This window comes from Macaca nemestrina, chromosome 11 (assembly GCF_043159975.1).
Source record: "Macaca nemestrina isolate mMacNem1 chromosome 11, mMacNem.hap1, whole genome shotgun sequence".
Classification (NCBI taxonomy): Eukaryota; Metazoa; Chordata; class Mammalia; order Primates; family Cercopithecidae; genus Macaca; species Macaca nemestrina.
Genome location: NC_092135.1, coordinates 57,733,783 through 57,761,431, shown reverse-complemented (window position 1 = coordinate 57,761,431; position 27,649 = coordinate 57,733,783). Strand labels below are relative to the sequence as shown.

At 37.4% G+C, this 27,649-nt stretch overlaps 1 protein-coding gene across 5 annotated transcripts in view; it reads left to right on the top strand.

Moving 5' to 3' along the window:
• LOC105493180 (phospholipase A2 receptor 1) overlaps positions 1–27,649 on the top strand; it is a 127,864-nt gene that overhangs the window by 84,163 nt on the left and 16,052 nt on the right. For all 5 annotated transcript variants that reach the window (XR_011609804.1, XM_011760660.2, XM_011760659.2 and 2 more), the window contains exons 17-25: positions 377–534; positions 6,379–6,443; positions 7,227–7,330; positions 8,910–9,049; positions 19,999–20,116; positions 20,809–20,939; positions 21,301–21,448; positions 24,997–25,235; positions 26,801–26,969. Coding sequence is in view for 4 of the 5 variants with exons in the window: in XM_011760660.2 (XP_011758962.2) it covers positions 377–534; positions 6,379–6,443; positions 7,227–7,330; positions 8,910–9,049; positions 19,999–20,116; positions 20,809–20,939; positions 21,301–21,448; positions 24,997–25,235; positions 26,801–26,969 (1,272 nt within the window). In the remaining variant the exon portion in view is untranslated. The remainder of the gene's footprint in view (positions 1–376; positions 535–6,378; positions 6,444–7,226; positions 7,331–8,909; positions 9,050–19,998; positions 20,117–20,808; positions 20,940–21,300; positions 21,449–24,996; positions 25,236–26,800; positions 26,970–27,649) is intronic.

The window sequence follows — 27,649 nt, the reverse complement described above, 5'->3', positions numbered from 1 at the left end:
CTCTCTTTTCTTGTGTCAACCTCGAGCTAATTTGTTCAAATTAATAATTAATAAATGTAGTCATTAAATATGGTTAAGGACTAGTATCGTCAATCATTTTTATGACATGTGGTTTTAGAATATGCATCTATCCCTGATCTTTTAATCCTGGTGAAGGTATCTTGCAAGAGATAGACCAAGGAAAAAAAGCAAGTTATTTATCTATTTATGTGCATGTGTCTGTGTGTGTGTGCGGTGTGTGTGTGTGCAAATTTGTGTGTGTGTGTGTATATACAATTATTTTTAATGCTGAGTGACCAAATCACAAATTTGGGGTGAATCCTAGCATACCTATTTATCTTTTCTGCATTATTTTCACTGTTTCTTTTTCTTTCAGATGTACCGTGGCTCTTTTATCAGGATGCAGAATACCTTTTTCATACCTTTGCCTCAGAATGGTCGAATTTTGGGTTTGTCTGTAGCTGGCTACACAGTGATCTTCTTACAATTCATTCTGCACATGAGCAAGAATTCATCCACAGCAAAATAAAAGCGGTACTTGAACATAACTCACCATGAAAAATTCAGAGTTTAGCACCTTCTTTTGCCCTTAGGACGGAGGGAGGGATGGTTTTCTCGGTTTGACTTCGGATATTTATTTAAATTTCAGTAAAAGCCATAGATTTCAGTAAAACCATAGATTTTTGAGAATTTTTTTTTCTGTTATAGAGATTAAGAGAAAATAATGGAGATACAGATTTACTCTATTGCTCAGTCACTTCCCTCCTCTTCACTCTTTGTTAGCAATAATGGTGAGCATGTCCAGATTGTTTCATGAGGTTCTACAGACCCAAATTCCTATCTTCATGGAGTTTATATTCTCGTCTGGGAAGAAAGACCATAATCAATACGAGTAAATAGAATTATATAATATATTAGAAAAAAAATAAGTGGATAAACACCACAGGGGAAAATTAAGCTCAAATGAGAGATGAGGAATACCCGGGGGGTGCCTGGCAGTTTTAAAACTTCAAATCTTACAAGAGTACATTATTTTTAAGTTTGTAAAGACTAATATACAGAAAATAGTAAGGAGTAGTTTTCTATTTCAACTTAAGCTAGAGAAAGTCTACTTAATTCCTTGCAGAACTAAGCTAGTAAGAAAGAAACATGCAAGACCTATTTAATAATAAAATAAACTGGCCAAGGATAGTGCACTTGTCAGTGTGTTCCTTCAGTAAGCATTCATTAGTGAGTATGTGCCAGGCACTGGGGTATTTGTCAAAGATGCAAAAATGTATGAGATACAGTCTCTGTTTTTAAAAAGACTGGATATATATACTTTAAAACATCGTGTTGTAGACAATAAATACGTACAATTTTATCTGTCAATTTTTAAAACATAAATTAAATTTAAAAAATAAAGAAGCTGGAAGTGATATGATGTAGTAAACAGAAAGGGCACAGAGAGTACAAATTACAATGGAGGCATGAAGGCAGGAAATCCTCACTCCCAACTTTCCCTTGGAAGCTTTGAAAGCAAGAAGAAGCCATTTTCTTTTCCTGTAATTTAATCATATTTCATGATCTTCAGGAATCCTTTCTAGCCCTATCATCTTTTTATATCTTTGTAAGTTGACTATAAAATGAAGCCCTGTGTTAAAGCATCCTAGACTTGAAAAAGAAATGTCTTTCCTCACAGTTCATGGGGATTTACTGTCTCTGTATCCTGTCTGTTGCACATACAGCCCATGAGGTACAAGCAGGTCAGGACTCCTGCTACATTCTGATGGAGAAGCCGAGAAAAAGAGAAGTTAGATGACAATCATGTGGTCCCACAGACACTCAGTGGCAGAACAACTACTAGATCTGGAATGTTCCCCACCATAAATTTGTACACTATTTTGTCACCCTTCCACTCTTACAAATGGAACACTCAAGCCAAAACCATAATGTTCAATATGAGCAAGTTCAATTCCATATCATAGTGTCGGAAAATACACATTTCTTTAGCCAGACACCATACTCCTCACCTCAGAGGGCAATAACAAGAGTCCAGATGAATGACTGAAAACTAATCCACAGGCATGCAAAGTATACATCCCAAAAAGAGTTGATATTTGGCCATACTTACCATAACCGTGTCAGGTACTATAATAAGTACTAAAGTGTAATCTTCCCAAGAACCCTCTGTAGGAAGTCTATTATTAGTACATTTTACAAGTGAGGAGGCTAAGACTTCAAAGAGGTTAAGCAACTTGGTTACACAGCAGCTAAGTGGTGGAATTTGGAAAGAAACCCAGGCCATCTTACTTATCCAGTCATTTAAAAACCCTACACGGTGCTGCCTGTGACAGTGGAACAGCGGTGTCAGGACATGTAAGAGCACAATGTCTTCATTACATCAAAATGCTAGTTCCAAAATCCTCCCCAAAACATGGCTGCCAGCTTTGTCTCAGACATGAACAATGAAGGGCTTCTTTGATCTTTCCAACGGAGCTTAGCTCTGCTGGGAACTTCAGTAGATCTTCTGTCTTCACCTTTCCCCTTAATTCATCTCCTAATCTTTGGAAGCTGGGAAGCCAGTGGGGATGGCAGAGTTAATGCCTCCCATAGAAGGCAAGGGTGAAAACCCACAGGCTGAGCAGTTTGATTCATCATAGCCACTGCCATGATCTAGTTGAGGATTCTGATCTCAAATCAGACAAACTTTATGGTGCCTCATATGGCAAAATTGTCACCTGGCCTATGACCATGTTGATGTAGAATGCCCCATCAGTTTCATGGGTAAGGTGCTGACTAATCTCCCCACTGTGCTACAAAAGAAAATTATGGGAAGGTATAGGATTTGAATACTGAGAACGGAGCTGGGGGGACTGTCCTAGTCTTTTCAGGCTGCTATAACAGAACACTATAGACTACACAGTTTACAAACAACAGAAAATTATTGCTCACATTTCTGGAGGCTGGAAACTCAAGATCTCGGCATTGGCCGACTTGATACCTGGTGAATGCCCACTTCCTGGTTCATATATATACTTATAGAGTGGAAGGGGCAAAGGAACTTTCCAGAGCCCCCTTCTAAGGGTGCTAATCCCATTCATGAGACACCCCCACAGCCATCATGACCTTATCACCTGCCATTTGCCTTGTAATATATCACCTTGAGAGTTAGGATTTCAATATGTAAATTTTAGGGGGACACAAACATTAAGTCTATAGCAGGGTCCAAGGGGAAAGGATATCAAATTGGAAAGAAGAAAGTTGTAGCTTTCCAAGAAATTCTTATTTGTGCATAATTTGTGCCTACCTTGGGCACTTAATGGTGGCGGTGGTGATAGTGGTGTTCACATTTTCTAAGAAAGAAACCCTATACCTAAGAACATCCTACTGGAATGGGTCAATCCAGAAGTTATTTCATTCCATGACGAGGAGCAAGATGTGTAGAGATCATTCCACTCACTTCTGTCTCACATCTATCTTATAAATGTAGGAAGAGCACAAATAAATAATTAAATATTTTTAAAATTACATATGTGCTTTGTATGGCTCCCCTAAAAAGAGCAGTGATTAGAATTGTGAAAAACAAAACTAACATTTAGTTGCAGTGTCAAAAAATTAATTATGAGCAAGAAAGCTAGATACAATTTTAAAAACCCAAAGCAAATAAATTTTAATAAAATGTTTCCATCTTGGAAAAAGAATGTCAATTTTTCTCTCCCACTCTTTGAGTAACAGAAGACCGTAAAGCATAATCAGAGTGAATTTATTTTTTGAGCCATCTTGATAATCACATTAATGCTGAAAAAAAGCTGCAAGCACTTTAGGACTTGTTTGACACAAACTACTAGCTAATTAGTCCACTTGTCTGACATTTTTACACCGTTTTGCAGTATTGTCATTTTGAAATGGCAATTTACCATTATTATTAAATTTTTATTTCTAAATGCTTCTTATAATACATATCAAATCTATTAGTCCTTCTCCAAAATATCATTTCGTCATTCTTGATGGGAGCATTTTAAAAGATGACAGGTTGTTCTTCCTTATATTGCTTTATGGATTAATGTATTGACTGTCACTGTGGGGTTTTGTTTGTTTGTTTTTGGTAAATGCTGTTTCCATATGATGCTAACTATAATGGCTGTTTGTGTATACCAAAACATAGTTGATGTTATAAAATGCATGTTCATATGACATTTTTTAAGTCCTGAGCTTACTTCTCTATCACATTTCTTTATGCAAATGCATATTAATAAGTCTTCTATTGTTGTGGCCTTCCTAAGCTAAAATTTCAAACATCCATTTTCACATTGGATGTTCCATTCTGGATATCTTTTAGTATCTCCTATGAAGTTCAGTTCTGTGCCATATCACAACAGGTTGTGATGTGCCATGTGGAGGTTACCATGCCATAATTGAGGTGGTAATAAATATGCCACTTAAGATGCAGCGGTTATAATTCCTCTTTAGAGGTCCTTAATTGGGGCAGAGAACAATCCAGGCCATGATTTCCAGTCCTGTGGCACATGAAACCTCTTTAGATTGAATGATTGAATGAAATTGTTGTGGTTCCCCCACTGAGTTCACAGCCAGTCTCAGTGGACCCATTCCAAAGTCTGACAATGGGAATCTGAATTCAGCCTGTAAGAACACGTCCAGGAAACAACACCTCAGGGATCCAAAATTACAGTTGTTCCATCTTGCATTATTCTCAAATTGCTGATATGACAAACAGCCACGCTGTTTACAGAATAAAAATACCTGTTTATAAATTAGATTGTTAGAGGACTATTGGGTTCTGTTGTATGGAGAGCTGAAATTCCTATGGAAAAATAATATCTCTTAACATTTCTTCCCATGTCTTTACAGAAGAAATGAGAGTACAAATTTAAATATATAATGCCTTCAAATAAACAGGATTTTTGCATATAAAAATTAAGTTACAGTTCAACATACACCACCCACACACCCCTCCACCATTAAGTATACTGATTTACAGGTCTTAGAAAAACCCTTACTGCCTCTTCCTCTTTTATAGTTAAAGAGGGAATTGCAATTTCCTGGGTCATAAGTCAGTACATCTGTCCTAACTGTGTGTGTGTGTGTGCGCGTGTGTGTGTGCGTGCACACACGCACATGTGTGCAGATGCATGCACATGGTACTTTAATTTTATACTTTATTGTACTTAGGTCCAAGTGATTAATAATGGTGTAAAATTAATAAAATGTAAAAGGATTATTTTCCTTTTGTTATTGTTGTTCAAGTCTTCTATTTCCTTACTAATTTTTACTACCTTTATTCTGAGCACTACAACATTACTAATACAATCTTAGATTAAATGGGTTTTTTTATTGATGATAACTATATCACTCTGTCAACATAAAATTTATAATCTATTAAAATTCCAATTTTTTGTTAAACAGTTTAATTTTATATAAAAAAGTACATATTTTGAAATGTGTCTATGTTGACACATATAAATCTGGTTCCTTTTTTTATTATTATATTTTAAGTTCTGGGATACATGTGCAGAACGTGCAGGTTTGTTACATAGGTATATATGTGCCATGGTAGTTTGCTGCACCCATCAACCCATCGTCTACGTTAGGCATTTCTCCTAATGCTATCCCTCCCCCAACCCCCTACCCCCCAACAGGCCCCAGTGTGTGATGTTCCCCTCCCTGCATCCATGTGTTCTCATTGTTCAACTCCCACTTATGAGTGACAACATGTGGTGTTTGATTTTCTTTTCCTGGGTCAGTTTGCTGAGAATCATGGTTTCCAGCTTCATCCATGTCCCTGCAAAGGACATGAATTCATCAAAAGGATAATTTTCTAGTTGTCAAACACTGGGCGTTCTGTAGTATTCTTTTGTCCTATATTGTGTCTCTCTATTTGAATGGGAAGGAAAGCTTATACTGTTTAAAGCTTAGCAATCAGACTAATACCTAAAATCAGTATCTTTACACTAATGATGCCTTGATACCTTAAATTGTTTTTCAAATACATGTGACATATGCAATGAATTATAAATCACCGAGAGGGTAAATCACTGAGAGGATAAGCCAATAAATTTTTATCAGAAAATGAATTCATTTTCTAATATTACTTTTTAAATCCTTCTTAGAGAGTTAGAAACACTACTTTTCAAGTTGTATAAAACTAAAATTATTTTCCATGTTTGATTCCAGTTTTTCTTCATAACGAGGAGGGAATATTTTAGAATAATGAAGTTTCAGGTTTTCTCAAGATGCTAGGCCTTAGTATACTCTTCCTTAGATAACTGGGTAAAATACTGAAGAATAGAAAGCCACTAGCAGCAACCCCATTAATCTTAATAGTGAAAAAGGAAAACAAGTAGAATAAATGCTGACTTTTTTTATTTCTTTTAATAGCTATCAAAGTATGGTGCAAGCTGGTGGATTGGACTTCAAGAAGAAAGAGCCAATGATGAATTTCGGTATGAACCTAGATTCATTTGCATTTAATTTTGTTTGACAGGTTTTATTTGCAGAATGATTGGATTCAATTTTAGTGATCAATTTGTTGAATACCCTTCAAACATTAACTTATAAATTTTCACTTCTCTAACAAAGACGTGAGAGGTTTTTAAAGAATACACTTATGAAACCATCACAACAATCTAGCCATAAACTTATCCATCACCTCCAAAAGCTTTCTCTCCTGCTCTGTTCATTTATTTATTTATTCACTAATTCATTCATTTTTGTGATGAGAACACTTAACATAAAATCTACCCTCTTAGCTGGGCGTGGTGGTTCACACCTGTAATCCCAGCACTTTGGGAGGCCAAGGTGGGCGGATCGCCTGAGCTCAGGAGTTCGACACCAGGCCAACATGGAGAAACGCCGTCTCTACTAAAAATACAAAAATTAGCCGGGCGTGGTGTGATGCATACCTGTAGTCCCAGCTACTTGAGGGGGCTAAGGCAGGAGAATCGCTTGAACCCAAGAGGCAGAGGCTGCAGTGAGCCAAGATCGTGCCACTGCACTCAGCCTGGGTGACAGAGCGAGACTCCATCTCAAAAAAAATCTACTCCCTTAGAAAAACTTTAAGTATATGATACAATATTGTTAACTATAGGCACTATGCTGCATATGAGTATTTTTTAAATTTAATAGAATATTATATCCTCAATCCCTACCTCAGAACGCTAAGAATGATGTTGGAGACTGGACATGCAGAATGAGAGAAGACCTTAACATTTTTAATCTTCCCACAGCTGGAGAGATGGAACACCAGTGATATACCAGAATTGGGACACAGGAAGAGAAAGAACTGTGAATAATCAGAGCCAGAGATGTGGCTTTATTTCTTCTGTAACAGGTTATTTTACTTACCCATTTTTGGGTTTATAATACAAACTGATAATTTTCAGGAGACTTAAAGTCTTTTCCTTGCATCATTTCCATGAGAAGTTTCTGTTTATTTCTCTTTTCATTTGATGTGTTCAGTTTTGTCTGCCATAAGGCTTAAGGATGGACATTTTTTCTGTTCAATCCATGTATTCATGTTCTAGGAAATAATTTACATCTGAATAAGTCCTTCCTCATAAATCAAAACAGCACCAGAAATGGGCCCAATAAAACTGTTTAAAAAAAAAATGCCTGACAAATACTTTTCCCTATGACATTTCAATGGAAGCACTTAAAAAAAAATCTATTCCTGTATGCAATTTATAATGGGCCAGAACTTTAACATCTGTGAAATTTACTTCCATTGTCCTATTTAATAAATGTTTTGATTCAAGTCAATATTCTTTTTTTCTTTTAATACCTGGCATCAATTGTTGCCTGCTTTAGAATGGCAACTGTTTGCAAGTTGGATTTAGAAGCACATTTAGGTTGAAGATTGGTTTTTTTAATTCTCTTCGTCAGTGCAGTGTAGTTAGGTTGATTGTCCACTCATTCCCCTTCTTTCTAACCATAAAAGATAATGATATCCGTTACTCTAACAGATTCATAACTAATCTGTGCCCCAGACCAGGAGAGGGATAAACATGGAAAATAATTTTGGGTGTGAGGGCCTCTGCAGAGAGTTAGGAAAGGAAAATCCATGTGGTTAATCAGCTTGCTTTTACCAGCAGGTGTCACAACAGCCTACAGAAAGGACTGTTTTGAGAGTCTGGGAGAATAGCAGCTAATCTGCATTGAAAATAGCATTCCAGCCCCTCCTTCAAAATGCCAACATCTTTTGGACTCATATTCCTGATCTAGAAAACTGAGCCTGCCCTTGCAATTAGCATGCATTCTGCCCTGTTCTGGAATTTATGACTTGGATGCCAATACAATGCATTCTATAATCTTTATTCTGAAAATATAGCTCTTCTAAATTAAAAAAAAAAAGCAGTCAGTTTGTCGGAGGCTGAGGATTTGAGGATATATCTTACTGAAGACAAGTCTATATGTGAGTCTGTTTTATTTAAGAGTCAGCGTTAAGAAATGCTATTTTCTTGGAAGTTCTTGAGTTAATTTTTCTAAATTATTATATTTTCTAAAGAATTATAAAGTAGAAATTATCTACTGTTTTAGAATCTTTTTCCTCTCTGTACATTGAAGTTGAAGGTTTTAAAATGAAATTGTTACCCTACGAAGTATTCTTTTGCTACACAAGTCAAATACTCTTAAGATTTTAATCAGTTCTATGATTCAAATTGCAGTATTTATTTAGATTTTTTTAATTTGTAAAATTTCTACATTCTTAAATTAAAATTACTGATTTGGCCCCTTGCCCAGTTAACTGTTGTCCCTAGAGAAATCAGTCATCAGTAGTTTAGTTCAGTTTCTAGATTTTAAAAAATAAATTATGAAAAACCACAGCAGTCATAAAAATAGCGATCAATAGAGAATGCCTTCAAAGAATTGCCGTTGTTCCTAAACCATTTCTAACCCATTTCCTCCTCCAGGACTCTGGGGTAGTGAAGAGTGTTCAGTTTCTATGCCTAGTATCTGTAAGCGAAAAAAGGTTTGGCTCATAGAGAAAAAGAAAGATACACCGAAACAACATGGAACGTGTCCCAAAGGATGGCTATATTTTAACTATAAGGTAAGCTTGCTTTTCAAAAGTTGCCTTTGTTTCACTTTTGTAGACACTAATTTTGGAAAGTGTTCAAAAAGTAGAAGTGGCTTTTAAAAGCTATGAGTTGACCATAGGACCTGGAATGTTTTTGTCACAATTTTCAAGAAATTTTTCAAGAAATTTGAGTTTTCCATTTAGTAACAAATCTTTTGGAACAAAAAATTTTTGTCAAAAACAGCCTGGATCCTGCCCCTCATTTCTATACTCAGTTTTGCCATTGGCATAGCCATTTATTGTGCTGTATGAATGTTCCATTAGGTGTGACATATGTATGTATGCATGTGTGTGTGCGCTCATGTGTGTGCGTGTGTGTGCACATGTGTATGTATGTGCCTACATGCCTGTGTGTCTAGGTTCTGCTCCCAAATAAGCTGTAAATTTCAGAGGACCCAGACTTCAACTCCTACTCTTGTGTTTTCCCTGCCTGGAGCTGGCATACAGCTCTGCCCACTAGTGAATTGAGGGACTAATAACTTAGCTTGGTCAATGTCATCTGGAGCCTCATAAAGCTGGTGCTTCCATGCAGATTTGAATTAAGAAAATGAAATTGCCAGTGGGGATATTTTAAACCAGATTTATTATTTCTGATGCTGCCTTCAATTAAGGCCTAGACTTTCCCTCCACTCCTCATATTTTATAATAAAATAACTTTGTAGGCCTTAGGTGGAAGTAATTAAAATGCATCCCAAATTATAATTGTTTAACTCTTAGAAAATTAAAAAACCCAAACTGTGTCATCATTTCATATGCTAATATGAAATTCCTCTTCAACTGTGGACAGCCAATTTTTAATCTAAGTGTTCAGTTATATTGGCAGGGCTTTCTCTCCTTTGTGATCTTCCTCCCATTGTTAATTTGAGAAATGAGGCCGCTTGGATTTTTCACACATCCACTGAGTACCCACTATATATTGTGGCACTGATTTTTAATTTTTTAAATTTCTGGTAAATACAATATAGAATTCACCATTCTAACCATTTTTGTTTACTGTTTACTAGTGTTAAGTGTCATATACTCACACTGTCATTCAAAAAATCTCCAGGCCTTTTCCATCTTGCAAAACTGAAACTCTACCCATTAAGCGACTCCCTGTTCTTCCTACCCCGAACCCCTCGGCAACTACTGTTCTACTTTCTGTGTCTTTGAATTTGACTACTTTAAATACCTCATGTAAGTGGAATCAGACAGTATTTGCCTTTTTGTGACTGGCTTATTTCACTTAGCGTAATGCCCTCAAGGTTCATCAACACTGGCATGTGACAGGACTTCCTTTTGACAATATTCCATTGGATGGATAGATTACATTTTGTTTATCCGTTCATCCATTGGTGGACGTTTGAGTTACTTCCCCTCTTAGCTAATTGATTTTATGTGTATTTCTTGTATCACTGAATTTTAAAAATATATAGAATTACTATCCTCATTTTACATATGAGAAGACAGATGCTAACAAAATTGTATGACTTTTCTGAAACTTCACAGTGAATAAGCATCAGACCAAGACGCACTTTTTGTTTTCTGACCCTGAGTCTGGTGGTCTTGCCCCTTTTCTACGCCTGCCACTTCACATTGGCACTTGAGTACAGCTACTCCAGAAATGCAAATTAAAACAACAATGAGTGATTTGCCACTACACAGCTACTAGAATGGCCCACATCCATAGCACTGACAACACTACATACTGGCAAGGAAGCCGAACAACAGGAGCTCTCATTCACTCCTGGTGGGAATGCAGAATGGTACGGCCACTGTGGAAGACAGTTTGGCAGTTTCTTACAAAACTAAACATACTTTTACCATTTGATCCAGCAATCACACTCCTTGGTATTTACCCAAAGGAGTTGAAAACTTATGTACACGTAAAAACCTGTCCATGGATATTTATAACATCTTTATTCTTAATTGCCAAAACTTGGAAACAATTAAGATGTCTCTAGTAGGTGAATGAATAAACTGGTACAACCACACAACGGAATATTACTCAGTGCTAAAAAGAAATTAGCTATCAAGCCTTTAAAATACATGGAGGAAACTTAAATGCATATTACTAAGTGAAAGAAGCCAATCTGAAAAGCCTACAATACTGTATGATTCCAACTATATGACATTCTGGAAAAGACAAAACTAGAGAGACAATAAAAAGATCAGTGGTTGCCAGGTGTTGCAGGAGGGAAGGATGAAGCTGTGGAAGATTCTTAGGGCAGTGAAAATTCTCTGTATGATACCACAATGGTGGATGCATGTCATTAGACATTTGTACAAACTCATAGAATGTATAACACAAAGAATGAACCCTAATGTAAACTATGGACTTTGGTTGGTTATGATGTGTTAATGCAGGTTCATCAATTGTAACAGATGTACCATTCTGGGGTAATGGGATATGTTGATAATGGGGGAGGCTGTGTATGTGTGGATCAGGGAATATATGGGAAATCTCTGTACCTACCTTTTGTGTGTGTGTGTGTGTGTGTGTGTGTGTGTGTGTGTGACAGACTGTCACTCTGTCACCCAGGCTGGAGTGCAGTGGCATGATCTCGGCTCACTGCAACCTTCACCTCCCAGGTTCAAGTGATTCTCTTGCCTCAGCCTCCCAAGTAGCTGGGGTTACAGGTGCCTGCCAACATGCCTGACTAATTTTTGTATTTTTAGTAGAAACAGGGTTTCACCATGTTGGCCAGGCTGGTCTCGAACTCCTGACCTCAGGTGATCCGCCAGCCTCGGCCTCCCAAAGTTGTGCCTTTACCTTCCTCTTAACTTTGCTGTGAACCTAAAACTGCTGTTTAAAACATGAAGTCTTTAATAATTTTTTTTTAAACAAGAGTTGCCGTATCAGCTTAGCCTCATGATACAATGAGCTCAGCAGCACTGTGAGGTATTTTCTAGAGTGGTGTAATTGCACTCTAAAACTTTATGATAGTATTGAGGTACACTATTTTTTAATCATTGATACTTTCTGTATACTTCCTATTTTCTGAAACTATACCAGGTATAAATTATTTTCACATTTCAGTATGAGAAACTTGTAGATAATATTCAAAAGACACTGAGTATTACTAAGTCTTCTATTAAAACCTTTGGCAATTAATTTTTTAAAGCATTTTTATGGTCATAAATAATGTGACACAAAATTTGCCATTTTAACCATTGTCAAGTGTACAATTCAATGGCATTAATTACATGCACAATGTTATACAACCATCATCTCTATTTCCAAAACATTCTCACTATCCCAAACAGAAACTCTGTAACCATTAAGCACTAACTTCCTGTTCCCCATCCCCTGGTAACCTCTAATCTATTCTCTCTCTCTATGAATGTGCCTATTCTAGATATTTCATATTAGCAAACTCGTACAATATTTGTCCTTGTGTCTGGCCTATTCGCACGATGTTTTCAAGGTTCATTTGTGTTTTAGCATATATCAAAATTTCATTCCTTCTTGTGGCTGAATAATATTCCTGTGTGGCACAGGCGTGTGTGTGTGTGTGTGTGTGTGTGAATATTGCACATTTTGTTTATTCATTCATCTGTTGATGGACACTTGGGTTGTTTTCACCTTTTGACTATTGTGAATAATGCTTCAATGAACATTGGTGTCTAAGTCTCTGTTTGAGTCCCTATTTTCAATTCTTTTGAGTGTATACCTATGAATAGAATTGCTGGATCATATGGTAACTCAGTAGTAAGCTGTTTGAGGAACTGACAAATGTTCTTCCACAGCGACCAAACCATTTTACAATCCTGCTAGCCGTGTGTGAGGGTTTCAATTTCTCCACATCCTTGCCAACACTGGCTATTATATGTCCATCCTAGAGCATGTTAAGTGTTATTTCATTGTGATTTTTATTTGCATTTCTCTATTATCTGATGAATTTGAGCATCTTTTCATGTGCTTCTTAGCCATTTGTTTATCTTCTTTGGAAAAATGTCTATTAAAGTCCTTTGTCCATTTTTAAATTGGATCATTTGCCTTTTTATTGTTGAGTTATAGGAATGCCTTATATATTCTAAATATTAAACCCCTATCTAATATATGTTTATAAATATTTTCCTTCTTTCTGTAGCTTGTCTTTTAACCTTCTTGATAATGTCCTTTGATGCACAAAAGTTTCCAATTATCTACTTTTTGTTTTGTCACTTGTGCTTTTGGTATCATACTTAAGAATTCACTGCCAAATCCAAGGTCATGAAGATTTGCCCCTGTGTGTTTGTCTAAAAGCTTTATGGTTTTAGCATTTACATTTAGGTTGTTGATCCATTTTGAATTCACTCCAGTATGTGACAATTAGTTTTTCACAACTGTTAGAACAAGTGTATCCTGGCGTGGTCTCTAGGGAACAGGCATAAAGGAATGCCTAGCTAATCTCCAAATCACATTTCTGGTACAGATAGTGAACAATCCCAAAGCATGAACACACTGTTCTAGCTACTAACTCATGCCTCCTCTCATGTGTAAAATAGGATTTTTTAATGTACTTTAAGTTCTGGGGTACATGTGTAGAACGTGCAATTTTGTTACATAGGTATACACATGCCATGGTGGTTTGCTGCACCCATCAACCCATCATCTACATTAGGTATTTCTCCTAATGTTATCCCTTCCCTAGCCCCCCACGCCCTGACCGTCCCTGGTGTGTGATGTTCTCTTCCCTATGTCCATGTGTTCTCATTGTTCAACTCCCACTAATGAGTGACGACATGCAGTGTTTGGTTTTCTGTTCTTGTGATAGTTTGCTGAGAATGATGGTTTCCAGCTTCATCCATGTCCCTGGAAAGGACATGAGCTCATCCTTTTTTATGGCTGCATAGTATTCCATGGTGTTTATGTGCCACATTTTCTTTATCCAGTCTATCATTGATGGACATTTGGGTTGGTTCCAAGTCTTTGCTATTGTGAATAGTGCTGCAATAAACATACGTGTGCATGTGTCTTTATAGTAGAATTAGTTATAATCTCTTGGGTATATACCCAGTAATGGGATTGCTGGGTCAAATGGTATTTCTAGTTCTAGATCCTTGAGGAATCACCACACTATCTTCCACAAAGGTTGAACTAATTTACACTCCCACCAACAGTGTAAAAGTGTTCTTATTTCTCCACATCCTCTCCAGCATCTGTTGTTTCCTGACCTTTTAATGATCGCCATTCCAACTGGTGTGACATAGTATCTCATTGTGGTTTTTGATTTGCATTTCTCTAATGACCAGTGATGATGAGCATTTTTTCATATGTCTGTTGACTGCATAATGTCTTCTTTTGAGAACTGTTCATCTCCTTTACCCACTTTTTGATATGGTTATTTGTTTTTTTCTTGTAAATTTGTTTAAGTTCTTTGAGATTCTGGATATTAGCCCTTTGTCAGATGGATAGATTGCAAAAATTTTCTCCCATTCTGTAGGTTACCTGTTTACTCTGATGATAGTTTCTTTTGCAGTGCAGAAGCTCTTTAGTTTAATTAGATCTCATTTGTCTATTTTGGCTTTTGTTGCCATTGCTTTTGGTGTTTTAGACATGAAGTCTTTGCCCATGCCTATGTCCTGAATGGTATTGCCCAGGTTTTCTTCTAAGATTAAAAGAGGATATTTTAAGGAAATTAATGACAAGTCAAATCCTTAGCATTTGATAAATAATTCTTAGAAACATGGAATAGTTGTTTCTGGGTCAGCCTTTTGCTGTTGTCCTTCCCCCAAACTTGATTTTTACCCACACAGTTCAGCTCCATCCCATGTGTCCTCCTGTGCATATGTAGAGAGTGTGTATCTATGGAAATGGTGGCAGTGATGGTGGAGCAGACCCAGGGCAAAAGAGCAAGCGAATGCTTCCCAGGAAAGGAATAGAGAGGGGCATAAATACATGCATGAGAATGGCGGGGAGAGGAGGCGCTTTCTGAAGCTTGCCCTGGGGCATGATTAAAACACCCTCATGTAGCTCAGAGTTCTATAAAAAAAATTTATTGATAACTAACAGCTAGATCAGTAGTTTTCAGCCCTGGTCAAATATTTAGAATCAGCAGGCGAGCTTTTTAAAAACATCAAGGTGCAGGAGACGTCCTGAAGTTTCTGATTTAGCTGATCTGCGTGGGATCCAGGCATCCGTATTTTTTAAAAGCTCCCTCAGTTATTCTAATGTGTAGCCAACATTTGCCAGGCAATTCAACAGTCATAGTTATACAACTCTTTCTTCAAGGCATTAGGAGAATTTGATTACAAAGGATATCATCACAGCAGGCTTCATGAGTAGGTGGCAATTCACCTGGCACAGTGTCAGAGTCACCATGCATGTCTCCCCACCCACAGTGCCTTCCCCGGCACATTAATGCCTAAAATTCCACCACTGGAGTTTCACTCCTTTGTCTCAACACTTTCCTTTATTTTTAAAAGGGAAATATTTTTGAGATTCCCTCATTTGTCATCTACACCTTGAAACAGGTGGGTTTATCAGATTATTAGAAAAACTGCTAATAGAAGAGTTGATAGCTGAGAGGAGTGGGATGGTTTTTCCCTATTAATAAATAAAGCTACAGAAGGAAAACTGGGAGATAACAATGATGGACCTTCTTTGCTTCACAATTCTGAAATAAGTTCCAATATATTATGTCCCATTAAACTTTGCTTCTTGTTTGTGAATTTCCTAGGACTAATTTTTATTGGTTGTTTCTAGGGAAAAAAATCCCACTTTGTTGACGAATTAACCACCTTTTAGAGTTTTTAAAACTGAGATACACAGAAATTAAGCATCTTTTCTGATGTCTCATAAATAGTTTTCTCTGTGTTTGACAATGTAAAAGAGGTTTGACCAGGGGTTAACCCAGGAAGAGTGAGTCATCTAAGATACTTGTCCCAGCAGATCTGTGGGAGGAAGAAATTCTAAGTGTGTGTGTGTGATTAACTCTTGTGCTTCTACTTACATATTTTTATTCAAGACCTAGATTGAGTGGTAATGGCTGCTTTGCACCATCTAGTTTGGGATTAGTCAATATTTGATTTTGTTCATAACATAGTTTTTCCTTAAAAATAGTCTCACCCATGATTCATTCATTCATTTGACTATGCTGGATGTCGGGAATTGAGTGGTGAGAAAAAACAGAAACAACCCCTTCTCTTTTGGACCTTACACATTAGAGGGAGAACAAACATTAGTAAATCGATCAGGAAAATGGCTGTTTAATTTAAAATTGTGGTGTCTGTGATGAAGGAAAGTTTTGTGGTTCTAGAAAAGTGTATAGCCAGAGGACATGACTGAAGTGGTCAGAAAGGCAAGGAACATTAAAAATAGGGGGAGCCGCATGTGCTAAGGTCCTGCAGCAAGGGGGAGTATGACATTTAAGAAACTAAAGGAAGCATAAAGAACTAGAGTGGCGGAAGGTGAGACAAAAGAAGTGGAAAGGGTGATACCGTATTGGACTACTGTCCTCTATCCTAAAAGCAATGGGAAACTCTTGATGGGTTAAAAACTAAAGAAGGACATGACCAGGACCAAATTTTTAAAAGTTACTCTAGGTACAGTGCCAAGGATATATGGGAGAAGGGCAAGTGTGAGAAAGGTAAGGGCAGTTAGGAAGCTATTGCTATAGTGCAGGCAAGAATTAGTAGCTTGGGCTAAGATGGTGGTAGCAGAGACCATGAGGCAGTGGGAATGGGGGATGGGTGAGGGGACTCTTTGGGAAATGAGATGTCCAAATGGTATGGCTGTTGGGGAGATGGAGTGGAAAGGTGAGGATGCCTCTGAGGCTTCAGGCTTCTTGTATGTGTATAAGTGCATGCTGACCATGCCATTCATTGTGAGTAGGAACACTGGGAAAGGACCAAGTTTGGAGGGAACTGAATTTCATTTTCAAATATTGAGCTAGAAATGATTTTGAGACAAAAAAGAATCCTATATTGAAAGCCCATTTAGAATAGAGTAGGACCTCCTTAATTCACAGTAATAATCAGAGATGCATTAAACTTGATCACATTTTACAAATTAGTAAGTAAACAATTTTTAATTAAGGATGCTGTACTTCATCTTGCTGCTTTGCCTTAATTATTAATGACACAATTTCGGAGTGTGTTAGTAAATATGTTATATTTTTAGAAACAATGAAGTCGTGGTAATGGGAGGCCACACTTCCGTAGTCAAGCTAGTAAATCCTGGCTGAGGCAAACATAGAGGAAGCAGAGGGGGGTGTTTTTCTGGAGAGATTTATTGAGCTAACTGAACCAATGAGGTTCATTGGTATTTATGAATGGTTCATTAGTGTAACTATCTGAACACAAGGTGAATTCACATTAAATGATAAGACTTCCCAATAATTAATATGTGCCACTCTTTAGAATTTGTAATTAGAGGAAAGAGGCAAAGTGAAAGGAAATAGATAAAAGGATAGTTGTTATAAAATTGAACTCCTTAAAAGCCAATTCAGTTTCTTTGTGAAGCAAACAAGACAAAAAGGACCAGAAGAATTGAAAATGTATTTTCTCTCTTAGTTGGCAACTCAAGCTAGTTCAGGGTTTCAGGCTAGTTCAGGGTTTCTGTTTCTTATCCTAAGGGCAGTGGAAAATTCCTGAAGGGTTTAAACTAAAGGGTGACATGATCAGGACTGAGTTTTAAAAAGAATTACCTTGCACTATTGACATTTGGGGCTGGATAATTCTTTCTTTTGGAAGACTGACCTGACCTGTGCTTTGCAAATGGTTAGCAGCATCCTTGGTCTCTACCCACTAGTTGCCAATAGCAATCCCCTCCCCAGTTGTAAAAATGAAAAAAATCTGCAGACATTATCAAAATATATCATGAGGGGCAAAATTGTCCTGTTGGAGAACCACTGAGCTAAATTTAGAATGCCTGACAATGTCATTTGACAACCATTTTCAGGTTTGTTGGCTTTTATTTTGCTTAATAAATGTTTACTAGGGACCTTCTCTGGTGTGATGTTCAAAGAGGAGTAAGAGTCTCTGCTTTTAAGGGGTGTGTGATGGTGGGGAAGGGGTGGAGAACCGACAAATTTGGAAATTAAAGAATGGTGGGGAAAGATATTGTGTTAGACTAGTCTTGCATTTCTGTAAAGGAATATCTGAGACTGGGTAACTGATAAAGAAAATAGTTTTATTTTGACTTACAGTTCCACAGGCTGTACAAAAAGCATGGTGCCGGCACCTGCTCCTGGTGAGGGCCTCACGGAGCTTACAATCATAGCGGAAGGTAACAGGGAACCAGCATGTCACATGGCAAGAGCATGAGCAAGAAGGTGAGGTGGGAGGAGGTTCCAAAACAATCAGATCTCGCGTGAACTGAGAACTCATTCATCACCTAGGGGATGGTCCTAAGCCTTCATGAGGGATCTGCCCCATGATCCAATCACCTCCCACCAGGCCTCACCTTCAACACTGGGAATCACATTTCAACATGAGATTTGGAGGGGACAGATATCCAAACTATATCAGATACTATTCCAAAATAAGGTAGGAAAGGATGCTTGTTCAAGTGTAGGCTTCCATGCTAACCTAGAATTATCCCGTAGCTGGGTTTTTCTCAGTGGCAAGATCTTAGGTTCTGACCTATCAATCACTCTGGTCATCTGTGTTCACTGATGAGAGAATTGAATATGAGAGAAGAATCCCCAGCAATTCCAGATGAAATATCCTTTGCATAAAGTTTCTCCTGACCTCTCTGGAATTTTGCCTGACCCATTATAACCTTTCTCTTCTATCTTTTCCTCTCACCTAACTCCATCTGGTCCTACCAACACTCTTAAATTTCATTGAACTTTCGGGGAAAAACAAACAAACTCATCTTTAACCCTGCCTGTCCTGTCAAGTATGTATCATTCTATTTCTCATCCCATCCCATAAAAAAGAAACCTCTGCGGCTGGGCACAGTGGCTCACACCTGTAATCCCAGCTCTTTGGGAGGTAAAGCCAAGTAGATCACAGGTTCAAGAGATCAAGCCCATCCTGGCCAACATGGTGAAACTCCCTCTCTACTAAAAATACAAAAACTAGCCAGGCGTGGTGGCACGCACGGGTAGTCGCAGCTACTCGGGAGGCTGAGGCAGGAGAATCACTTGAACCCAGGAGGCGGAGGTTGCAGTGAGCCAAGATCTCACCACTGCACTCCAGCCTGGGCGACAGAGCGAGACTCCCTCTCAAAAAAAAAAAAAAAAAAGAAAAAGAAAAAGAAAAGAAAAGAAAAGAAAAGAAAAGAAAAGAAAAGAAAAGAAAAGAAAGGAAACCTCTGCCATGATACAGACATGATTCTCTCCTGCATAACACTCAACTTTTATTACCAAATTCCACAACCTTTTTTGTGTTCTCTTTAACATTGACGGCCAACCTTCCCCTTCATTTCTACTTCTTCCAGGTTTCTTTGGTCATACCCTTGCTTTCTGTCCCACTGGAATCATTTATTTTTCTTCTCTGGCTCTTACCAATAGACTTAGTGACCAAGTATTTAGTGAATTTAAACACCTGATGCGCTTTGACTCCCCATTATTTCTCTCTCACTTAAAGTAAGGAAGTGTGTTTGTAAATAAAATTGAACTAAGCTGTTCATTGCCACCCCTAGAATGGTTTTTTTTTTTTTTTTAGATTAAATGTGCCAGTGTAAACTTTGCAATCAGGGTGGCTCCTTTTTAGGAAGAATACTACATTTCATTGTGCTGAAGGCATTGTTCTGACATTTCACATGACAAAACGCATCCCTGCTTCTGTTCCTGCCTGCCGCAGATGCAGGCAAGTCATTAACTCACCCTGAAAGCTGCTCCTCTTTGTTTTACTGTAACACCTTTGGAGGAGTTGAAAGAAAAATGAGTTCTTTCTGCCCAAGAAAAGTATAAAGAATTTTCAAAACTGATATTCAGTGTCTTTGGGACATTTTTAATTCACTTAGAAAAATACAGAAATGAATGTTTTGTTTTGACATTTTTTGATAGTGCCTTTTGCTGAATATCCCCAAAGACCCAAGCAGTTGGAAGAACTGGACGCATGCTCAACATTTCTGTGCTGAAGAAGCAGGGACCCTGGTCGCCATTGAAAGTGAGGTGGAGCAAGGTAGAGTACTCAAGATCCAACCAACCAGGCCAAGATAACCATTTTTGTTCAAGTATTTATTAAAATATCCCCCCACCAATACTAACATTCCCAAATCAACATTTAAAATACTGTATTGCTGATGATACATGAATTTTCACTTTCACCCATAGATTTTATTTCATGATATCTGTGAAAGTTAGTGTGCTGCATTGCTTATAAACTGCTGGGTTTGGGAGCCTTTTCTCTTACCAGTAGCAGTGGAAAGAATAAGGACATGTTTATGGCCTATATTTCAAAATGGCTAAAAGAGTCTCAGGTATAATCTACATGTAATTGCATGGTATGATTTTTAGATCCCTTTAGATTTACCTACATGCTTTTGTTTGATATTTAAACAATTATTTACTTTAGTTTAAATATAGTAGGTAAATCCTCTTTTGTTTAGAAAGGTAATTAATGAACACTGGAAATTGTTTTGTTAATGATATGATGAAATCTCAGGTTATCCAGCTAATTTCTGTCCATTTAAACTAAAACAAAAGTGAAAGAAACTGCATTACCTTAACAAGGATGAAGTAACAAATTCCTACAAATGATTCATAATTATGTTTTGCTGGCATTTAAATATAATCATAGCTATAAATAGGATTCAGTGATTACCCAAATGCTTTCTGCAGTATTAAATTAGATAATGTATTCCTGCTTTTCAGCTTTCATTACTATGAATCTTTTTGGCCAGACCACTAATGTGTGGATAGGTTTACAAAATGATGATTATGAAACATGGCTAAATGGAAAGCCTGTGGTATATTCTAACTGGTCTCCATTTGATACAATAAATGTAAGTTTTAAGATTCATTTTTTAGAGATCACTTTGGCAAGATATTTTATTCAAGACTTGTTTATTAAAGCTTTTTTATTTCCTGTATTTTGTAGGTATAACTTTATATTAGTTTGTCATTAATACATTAATTTTTAATGTAATTTGATATAATTTTATGTGTTCCATAAATATAATTACTTTACTCATCACAATAATTGTTTATTTTGTAGGTTATGAAATGACTTGTGAATAAGTTTATTAAATGCAAATAAAGGAATAATGGTGTCTTAATTTTAAAAATAATGTTCTTAATACAAATTTTAATGTTATAATAATGCTATATGTTATCATACTTTTGATAATATGCATTATTTTAAAGATTCCAAATCACAGTACCACTGAAGTTCAGAAACACATTCCTCTCTGTGCCTTGCTCTCAAGTAATCCCAATTTTCATTTCACTGGAAAATGGTATTTTGAAGACTGTGGAAAGGAAGGCTATGGGTTTGTATGTGAAAAAATGCAAGGTGAGAAATATTTGGATTTTTATTCCTTTCATTTCCAAAGTCCATCCTTCTCTTCCATGTTGGTTTTACACAGCTGTGTAGCTAACAGCTTCATGGCTCACAGCGTCAGGCACTTCTTTGGCTTTACCTAAGTTTAGTTATTTAATCTCCTCTACCCTAGTCTTACGCCCTTTAGTGGGATTCTAAGGACTGCTGAGGCCACTTGAGTAATGACCAGATTCATGTATCTATCTTAGTCATATTAAATGGTTTTGCTGCTTCGTTCTGGGATTATGTATCTGTTCAGGTAATTCCTAAAGGTCACTGAGAAAATGTTGGGAAAGAATCAGGGAAATAAACCAACTCATACTGGCTCCATTTTTGGAACCCTGAAAATGGTCTCTGTGGCTAAATGTGGTATGCAGCAAGCTTCTAGACCTGATGGGCAGAACCCCCAAATGGTTTCTGTGTGAAATGTCAAAGCCACACTATTACAAATAGCCAACAGGGTCAATGAGCAGTGTGAATGCACTATAACTGACCTTGAGTAGTATAAATAAAAACAACAGCTCATGCTTTTATTGAATGCTGGGTATATACCCCGCCCACACCACCCAAGAAACCCATAGTTGGTGTCTAGAGCTGTGTGGAACTCTGGGCAGTCTAGCATATATATATATGCTTATTTGGAATAGGAATTTTACTTCTGAATGTGGCATACGTGTGAAGTCTCTAATGTTACTGTCAACCCATCCTCGAAAAAGCAGTGCCAGGGAAGCTCCATTTCTGGTTCTCAGTTACCACTTAAACATTATAGTGGTCAGGAACTGAAAAAAAGGTACTAGATCTGTAATAGCAAGAGTAATATGGGAACAGCAGAGCCTTGTAGGGAAAGAAATAATATGAGCATGCCAGGTACTTACACATTTATGATGTGCCTGACACTGTGCCTTGAGTGTATGCTCAGTTTGCCATAAAATCCTCAAGACAGTTCTATGAAGTAAGTAAAAGTTTCCCATTTTACAGATGAGGAACTCTAGGCTTAAAAACATAAGTAATCCTTGCTGGGCACGGTGGCTCACTCCAGTAATCCTAGCACTTTGGGGGGCCAAGGCGGGTGGATTGACTGAGCTCAGGAGTTCAAGACCAGCCTGGGCAACATGGTGAAACCCTGTCTCTACTAAAATACAAAAAATTAACCTGGCATGGTGGTGGGCACCTGTAGTCCTAGCTACTAGGGAGGCTAAGGCACGAGAATCACTTGAACCCTGGAGGCGGATGTTGCAGTGAGCCGAGATCTCACCACTGCACTCCAGCCTGGGCTACAGAGCAAGACTCTGTCTCTGGGAAAACAGCACAACACAACACAAAACAAAACAAAACAAAACAAAACAAAAATAACACACTCAAGAGAATCTCAGTTAAACACGATGATTTTATTCCACTACCTTAATGTTGATTTATTCTTGGAATTTACCCTCTGATCACTTTCTCTCTTTGGAATTTTTCGGACTAATAGTGTAGATTTGCCTTTAGAGATAGTATAGAATAGTGGTGATTGAGAGCATAGGCACTGGAGTGCCCACCACACATGGGTTCCCACCCTCCTTTGTAGATAAGCTTCAGTCAAGTCGTGACCTTCTGTGATCATGATTTCTGCATCTGCAAAATGTGGTAATAACCATCTCACACACTCTATGTATATATAACACTTAGCATACTTCTAGCATGTATTTAACAAATAATAGAGTTTTTTATTATTTCCAAAAAGTATTGTTCAACTACACTAATTACTGTAGCCAACAATGACTATTCAAATTCTGCTCCTCTTCTCCATTTGCCAGATACATATGTGCTCACATTGGGCTTGAACCCAAAGTGTTTTATCTACCAAAACAATTAAGAAACCAAATAAGAAGAGACACAATGGCAAAGCAAGACTCCCCAGTTTAGAACTTGGTTTCCAATAGATCTTTCTTTTTCAGGGCAATGAGTGGAAAAACCCTGCTGCTCAAAAATCACTTGTTTTGAAACTTAATGGAATCAATTACATATGGAGAAATTTATATATGTAAAAATACAGACATATAACTCAGTGGGGAAAAAAAACAGTCAAATTGGCGTTTGGGTAACATATACAAAGAATTTCATTTAATTTTACGAATTGTTAGCATTTTAAAATAGCTACTTTGATATTATTTTTATTTTGTATGAATAACCATTACACTGGACATATAGGCTGGGCACAGACTTCTAGCAAAGAATAAAAATATGATAAAAGTGTGACCCATCACAATTTATAGAAATTAAATAGATTCATTTTACTTTGGTTTTTCCATATGTATGGCTGCTATATTGAGGTAATGGTTTCAGATAAAGGTCAGTTTCCCACTTTGCCATTTTTATTGGAGGGAGTATGACCGGAGGCGGAGAGTGGAGGAAGAAGCAACAATCATAGGATGCTTTCTGTGTCTCCATACAATAGTGTGTGCGCTGTGTGGATATCTTGTTCAGTTCCATCCACACCTCTCCAAGGGAGATCATCATCATCTCTTGGAGACCATAAATTTGAGGTTTAGAAAGATTTATTTGCCCAAGGGCTCTTAGCCAGTTAGGGCCAGGAATAGGATTAAGTCCCAGTCTCATGACCTATCCACACCTCACATGCTTCTTTCCAACACCAAATGTTGTTAAACCAGTACACAGAAATTCAAGTCACTTTGGATCAGAAGGTACAAAAATTCTTACCTTGTTTTTGTCCTTTAGGTTTTCTAAACCTTTAATCTATCCTAGTATATAACATAATACAGAACAGAAAGGCAAACGCACATATTAGAGAGGAAACACCTGTTCATAAACACAGGCTTGGTTTTCACATGATCAGAGGCACTCACGAACACTCAAGCACCAATGCTTGACAACGTGTGGGAAAACCTTGCCTTTTAATTTATAAACCTTGACTGTGACAGGTGACATATTAATAGTAACTGTTTATAAGAACAGTGTGTGTTTCTAAGAATTTATTAACTTTATTTTTTAAAGTTCCTTTTAGAATTTATACATGCTAACATTAAGCACAATAGTGACTATCAGTGTCAAAAGTGTTATCAAGTATTTTACCTGATAATATGCACCTGTAATATTAGGTTTGCAATGCAGTATGTGACTATATAACATGTGCCTCTCTGCTACTAATAAGCACTAAGTTCTGCCAGAGCAGTGTGGATTAGGCCAAGTGTAGTTAGTGGAGTGAAACCCACCTAAGAAGATCACCATCAGTTCCACCAAAAAGCAGTCAATTTGATAAAGGATGGTCAAAAATGGGAAATCTTCTAGAAATGGTTCAATCAATGTTTGTTTTTGAAAAACGATTCATTAAATTTCCTAAGTGTTCTCATTTTTTAGCATCACCTACACTTTCAGATAGTCTCCTCGTTTTGAAACAGTCAATTCCAGAAGAAAGCTCTGTGATCAACATGGATCATAGTGACAAGGATCTATGCTAAGCTTTGCCTCCTCCTTTGTCATCCACATGCTACAAATGACCTTTGTTGCTGTTCTTGTTCTAGATACTTCTGGACGTGGTGTAAATACATCTGATATGTATCCAATGCCCAATACCTTAGAATATGGCAACAGAACTTACAAAATAATTAATGCAAATATGACTTGGTATGCAGCAATAAAAACCTGCCTGATGCACGGAGCACAGCTGGTCAGCATCACAGACCAGTATCACCAGTCCTTCCTCACTGTTGTCCTCAACCGGCTAGGATACGCCCACTGGATTGGACTGTTCACCACAGATGTAGGTATCCTAACTCCCTTGAGACATCCTTGAATAATTAAGTTTAGCATCTACCTCCTTCGTGATCTGGCCACTGAAATTAGCACTGAAAAAAAAAATCTCAAAAATAATAATAAATATAATACTTAAATAATTGGTTTATGCAATTATTTGACCAACCTTATGAGCAGCCTATGACTACAAAATAAGAGTGCACACCTCTTTAGGGTAAACATCCACTTGCCTAATGTCTGGAAATCAATACCCTTCAAAGGTTCTCTGAAAATTTCCAAGTACCCCGATACTGCCTTGCCTGTGCACTGGAACACATCTGAAACTCAAGCACTGCATTTGGGAATTGGTGGCATTTAATGAATCTCCAAGAAAAAAATGAATCATTCTTCTTGTCTAGAAATGTGATTATTAATTAGTTCAGTACCCCTTATAATTAAGCACTTGAGGTTTTATTTTCCTCTAGGGATGTGGTTTAGAGAATACGTTATTTTCATTTTTTAAATAAAAATATTGTACACTCAAAGTAGCAAAAAGTACACTAGTCTATCCTGACCCCTAGTTCTACTCCCTAATGTCAGTAATTGTGAACACTGTCTTGCGTGCCATCTAGAAATTTTCCATGTATGCACATATATATTCACGTAATGGAAGAATATGTATATTATTTTTCAAACACAAATGAGATCCTATTCTATATGCTGTCTTTAAACTTGCTTTTTAATTTAATATATCTTTTACAATTTCACATGTCAGCACATAAAAATCTCGTGAATTCTTTAGAACACGGCATGTAAGGAGGTACTACAACTTATTAAACGATTCTCCTGTGAATAGGCATTTGGGTTCTTCTCTGTTTTTCACAGTTATAAACAATGCACATGAAATATCCTTGTTCCAGTAGGATAATTTTTTAGAAGTAAAATTGCTGCATACACTTTAAATTTTGACAAGTACTACCAAATTGCCCTCCAAGAGTTTGCACCAATTTACATGCCAACAACAGCATGTGATAATGTCTAATTTTTTCACATCCTTGCCAACACCAGGTATTCTCAAAATTTTAATCCTTGCCAGTGGGAGAGATAAATGAATGATATTTCATGATGATTTATTGCATCATGTAGTACAGAATGTTTTAACTTTATGTAGTCAATTTTACTTTATGGCCTCTGGATTTTCTATGACTTAGAAAGGTTTTCCCCACACCAACAGTATAAAAAAATTTAACCAAGTTTTCTTTAACATGTTTACATTTTTAATTTTATGTTTGAATCTTTGATCGATCTGAAATGTATTTCACTGTAAAAGACAAGGTACTGGTCCAATTTCACGCTGATTGCTTACTACAAAATCATAGTGGCAGGGAGCCAAGAATTCCTACAAATCAAAAAAGATCTCATTTGTGGCAGATATTCGTGTTTGTCAAGCTGTATTCACAGATGTCCTCGCCCCTCTTTAAACAGGTGTGTGAAAATAGCAATCAATGTGGGAATTGTAGTATGCTCAGATAACATTGGGTGATGCTGCCAGCAGTCATGGCAAGGAAATGATGGCTCAGTTTTCCTCCACAGAATGGTCTTAATTTTGACTGGTCTGATGGCACCAAATCCTCTTTCACTTTTTGGAAAGACGAGGAGTCCTCCCTCCATGGTGACTGCGTTTTTGCCGACACCAACGGACGCTGGCATAGCACAGCCTGTGAGTCATTTCTGCAAGGTGCCATTTGTCATGTGCCCCCTGGTAGGTACAATTCTATTCGACTCAAAAATATACCCTATGTAACTACTGTATGCAAGGCACTATGCTAAGCAAGGGATATGAGGATGAGTATAGTAAGAAGTCTCTGTCTTCAAGAAGCCTCTGGTCTGGTGGGTGATGTAAAGAAAAACAGAACTACAAAATGATCCAAGAGAGGTAGCAAATGTTGTGGGGGTTATCAAGAAACAGAATGCATTGTATCCATTTGGAGAAAGGTAGAAAGGCTTCTTGAAGGACTCGGCAGTGCAGATGGGCCTTGATAAATGAGTGGGTGTAGATGGCTAATAATGGGACATGGAAAGGCATTCTGAGCAGAAAAGCTGGATGAAAATGGGGAAGGAAGGCAGGACTAGGATGTCCGGCAAAGCCGATGTTGGAATTTGCCTGAATGCAGGTTAGGCGTAAGGGAGGGGTGGGAAATTAGATGAGAAACGTGGGCTTCAAGCATGTGTGGAGGACTTTGAGGATTCAAGTTTAAATCAAAGATGGATAGGATTCCAGAGCTACAATAAGATGATGGTGATATTGTTTGGATATTTTGTAGCTATCTGGCTCTGCACTTTACATAATATCTCATTTACACTTAAAGTTCACCTGTCCTAACCCCTTTATTAAAAATGAAATGTAAATTCAGAGCATTAAATAGCTTCCTAAGTGTCTCA